Source organism: Cicer arietinum, chromosome 4 (genome assembly GCF_000331145.2).
Source record: "Cicer arietinum cultivar CDC Frontier isolate Library 1 chromosome 4, Cicar.CDCFrontier_v2.0, whole genome shotgun sequence".
NCBI lineage: Eukaryota > Viridiplantae > Streptophyta > Magnoliopsida > Fabales > Fabaceae > Cicer > Cicer arietinum.
In genome coordinates, this window is record NC_021163.2 from 27,129,024 (window position 1) to 27,133,460 (window position 4,437).

Consider the following 4,437-nt stretch of genomic DNA (forward strand, 5'->3'; position numbering starts at 1 on the left):
TTTTGCAAATATATTAGAACATTAAAATTTTCCGCTAAAAGATGTAATATTTTTATTATGGTTTGACCAATTCAAATTGTTTCTGATTTGAATATTTGAGACTTTTGCAACGACTTTCCAAGCACACTACAAATATAAAGCATTCTTTCACTAGATGGAATCATTCCATGACTCAAACAATGTCATAATACTCTTATTCAGATAAGTTGAAAGTAAAATTTAGCAGTAAATCTATCTTGAGCTGTAGTTTTCTGAATAAAAATCTTGGAATCATAGTGCATAAGACTTACAACAATGTTGCAAAAGTTATTAAAACCCCAATTCACACATCTTTATGTTAGGAACCAAAAGTTTGAGATAGTATGAAAAGGAAATTACAAATAAATTTACATGACACACTTCTCTAGACAGACACAACCCTCAGTTTACTCTCTCATTTATCATCAAAAGTTCAAATGAGCTTCCTTTTGTTAATTTCACATCAAATCAGAAAGAAAAAAAAACACTTACATAGTAAGACTAGTTAGAGTAACCGCACTTTTTTCTGTTATTTCGCAGTACGATTACGTGTCAACCTCAGTTACTGCAAGAAAAGATTCTTCAGTTACAGGAACAACATCATATGACTGCAACAACTGAGTATAGTGAAACTCAATTTGTAGTCTTTGATGAAGCGGTGTTGTTGATATTAAACCTTTCTTCACATCTGCTTGCAATTCTCTAATAGGTATTGCTGCTAAGAAGCTTTTTATGTACTCTTTGCATGCTTCTTTCCCTCTGCATACAATTTCTTCTTCCTCTTGCTCGCTTTTTAACGGTTCTTCTGTCTCAACAACAGACTCCGAGTCCTTACCGTTGATTTGCTGAATCTGTTTGTCATTGTGTTCTAATACATCCGCAACAGTTTGCTGGTCACCAGACGCGCTTTCGTCTGATGATTGAGTAACATCTGGCATTTTGTATATTACCGTGTTGCTGTTGAATTTCAAGATATATGCTTGATTGCATCCTTCGTAAAGCCTCTCCCCTAGAGTGTCGATGATGCAGTAAGCGTCGTCTTCAACTTTGAGGATGAAGAAATGGTCATTCCAACTGATGATATAAATCCGGGGTTCACCGTTATCGGTGTTTTCCTGTCCGGCATTACTAATCTCATCCCAAATGTTATCGAAAGACATGGCCCCTTGGAGAAAATCAAACCTTTCTTCATCCATTCCTTCTGGATGAAAGAAACCGATAAAGGATTTCCCAGGAACCACGGAAAGGGGGCGTATTTTGGCCTGAACGACTGTTTCAAGATCAAAATGCTTGTCGGGGAATCGTTCCCTGTATGTTTGGTTTTCGCATAAGTTTCTCCATTCTAATGAACCGTCTCGAATCAAACTATCGAACTGGGACTTTATCGGCATGAGTTCGCGATTGTTTTGGAACCAATCAGCAATCACAGCAACTAGAGCTGTACAAGCACTCTCACCTGCTGCACGTTCGCTGCGCTGATCAATTGAGGCAAAGAAGACTTGTGTCTGAAGTTTCATGTGGCCGTCACGGCTCATTACTTCTTTCTGCTCCCAACTCCCAACCGCGAAATTGTCATCCCCAAATTCTGACACCGATGTTCGATTTGCACCTGAATCGTCCTCAGGCTTCTGTGACTGGCATAAAGAGTCAAACGTAAGTACTGATAAGTAAATTAACAACAGTGTGCAAGTCCAACAAAAGTTGCAAAAAAGATTAAGAAGTTACAATCATTAAGAGCCAATTTAGATTAAATTCTCAAGAGGCATATGGAATGAAAGACTTCATTCCATATGAAACTTCATGTATGAAGTCTTTCAGAATTGGACTCTTATCAGGAATTGGATTCTGAGTTTTTTTAACAATAACTTCTCCAGTGGTTGAAATTAACTTCTTTATCTCATTTTCTTAGAAGCTTTTTAATTAAACGTCTCCATATGCATCTTTAAGCCTATAAAGACTTTTTAGTAAGTGAAGAACATAAACTTCATTTTATTCAAAAGCTCCCATGAACTTAAAGCTAATCCAAAGTTCAAACTGGGCCCAATTCCTTACTAAAGTCTAAAACATGGTTAACACATACCAGATAACTAATCAAATTGACCTTAGGTGAATTTATGGGATAACCAACAACCTATTTTTTTGTGCCATAAACATGTAGACCATTATGAAAACAATGAAAAGGAACAAGTTCTTACCCCGAATGAAATAGATTCATCAGAGCTTAGCTGCCGGCGATCAAAATCAATGTCATCACCACCTTCTTCTCCATACGCCTTCTTTAACAAAGGCTCTCCCTTAGATTTAGGAGATCTGAAACTCAACTTCCTCTTCCTCCAAGGCAATATACTGCGCCTCGAACTTTGCATTACAGGTGGCTCAGAGGAGGAAACAGTAGAGTCCTCTTTCTGCAAACTCCCAATGTCCGATTTGTGATTGCTGAAGTAAACCCAATCCTCATCATCACTCTTCACCCTCATGCTGGAATAGAATGATCCACCAGCATTTGCAAACGCCAGTTTCCCGTAACTGAACGACTTCCTCACACTTGAATCCTCCTTCACCTCTTCTGAATGTGAATCACCTTCCTCAAAATCATCAAGGGAGTCAGAGTCAAAAGGGTAATTGCACTCACCATCCTCACTCCTTGCAGAGTAATTTCCTTCACTACCCTCTTCCTCGCGGTTCGCTTTTCTTGATTTCCTTGTCGACACAAACTCCGTCAAAATCTTTACTTTTCTAAGACCAGCTTTGATGGTGGAAAGTTCATCTTTCTCTGCTAAGTTAGTTTCTCCTGATTGAGCCAAGGGTGATGGAACAGACACCATTGACTTATGAACAAGCTGACTACTCTCTTGAGAAACTCTTAGCTCCACTAAACTAATTGATATCTGCATACAATCAAAAACAGCTATGATAAATTGATAAACAGTAACCACAACTTGCAAGTGTCACTTTTGAGACAAAAAACTATTCCTATGTAAATTGGTGGTATAAAAGATTAAGCTTGTGTTTGGTTTCACGGTAGGAAGAGCCAAAAGTGATTCCAAACACATAAAATTGATTATGACATGTTTGGTTGACGTAGATTGGCATTGATTTTGCCTCTAGATTAGCTTTTGACTCCAGATGTGATTTTAATTTCAAATTTATTGTTGAACTTGATTTTAACTAAAATCAATTAAACAAGATCAATTCATTTGAAATCAATTTTAGCAGCCACGGAACCAAACATATCCTAAAACATAGAGTAAAATTTAATTGTAGATGGAGAGTTGAACGTTGAACATACAGTGAGTGAAAGAGAAGGGTCAACAGAAGAACCACCAGGAACTGTAAGTGGAATGCTCAAATCAAAATCTTTCTGATCAACCACAGATGCAAACTCAGCTAGATTCAAGGAACCTGTTCCAACCACAGGAATCTTAGTCTTTGGCTTCTGATTCAAACCCTGAAAAAAGAAACAATTCAAATCAAATTCAGAAAAAGAAAAAAAAAAGTTTCATAGATTAGAAGAATCTACGAAGGGGTTGAGAAAAAAAATACGTTGAAGACGGTGAAAGCGATCTCCCAAGGATGAAACGCATTGTCTTTATTGGAAGAGAGATTACAGAAGGTATGAAACTCTTCATCCCATAAAACGACATCGTTTTGTTCTTTAAGAGGGTGAGCTTCACCGGTGAAATTTCTAACGACGGCGTTACGACGGAGTGAACTAAGAGCGAGTTTAGGACCTTTCCATCTAATTTCAACGGAGAATGCATTATGAGGTAACAGATCGGTGGCACGGAGAGTTTTGATGAGAAGTTTAACCTCGTACTTTCGGGAAATTGGAGGTGGCCATGGTCTCCATTTCATCATCTTGACAACCATGTTTGTTTGTGAAAACGTTGGATGTTAGGTGGTTGAGATAAAGCGACAAGAAGGAAAGAGAGAGGAAGGAGAGAGATTAACAACTACTCTACTATGCTATGGATCTTCAAATGGATTTCGGTGTTCTCCTCTTCTCTTCTCTTCTTATATATACTAACGCCGTTTTATCACAATTACCGTCTTCTTTTTTTTTTATCATTTTCTTTTCTTTTTTTAAATATTACCAAAATTATTTCAAATATTCAGTTATTTAGCTCTGCCGTACGAGGTCATGTTGGTTTTTTTCTTAGGAAATTTTTTAAAATTAAAATTAGTTAATGTTTTATTTTTTTAATTGTATTTCAGTTTTTATTTTATTTGAATTGAATCTTTTTCTTTATCATGTTTTATTATGAATTTATCAAATTTTTAAAAAATATTAACATGTCGAAATAATTCAAAATAATATTAAAATTTAATTATTTTCAAATAATATAAAATTTTAATTAATTTAGGTATAACAATTTTAATAATAATAGTAATTATAGAAGATGACTATTATAATAACGA

General features: G+C 36.0%; 1 protein-coding gene across 3 annotated transcripts; it reads right to left on the reverse strand.

The window, feature by feature from the left end:
- Positions 1-306: 306 nt before the first annotated feature.
- LOC101499059 (uncharacterized) lies at positions 307-4,021 on the reverse strand. 3 transcript variants are annotated; one of them, XM_073367496.1, is made up of 4 exons: positions 3,562-4,021; positions 3,308-3,466; positions 2,214-2,906; positions 307-1,646 (listed from the first exon to the last, which is right to left on the reverse strand). In XM_073367496.1, exons 1-4 carry the CDS (start codon positions 3,886-3,888, stop codon positions 564-566), a joined length of 2,262 nt encoding a protein of 753 aa, XP_073223597.1. In that variant the 5' UTR covers positions 3,889-4,021; the 3' UTR covers positions 307-563. The 3 variants fall into 3 exon arrangements, with proteins under 3 accessions (XP_073223597.1, XP_004497638.1, XP_012570389.1); XM_004497581.4 differs by having other exon boundaries at positions 307-1,652; positions 3,562-4,020; XM_012714935.3 differs by having other exon boundaries at positions 307-1,652; positions 3,750-3,946.
- Positions 4,022-4,437: the final 416 nt, after the last annotated feature.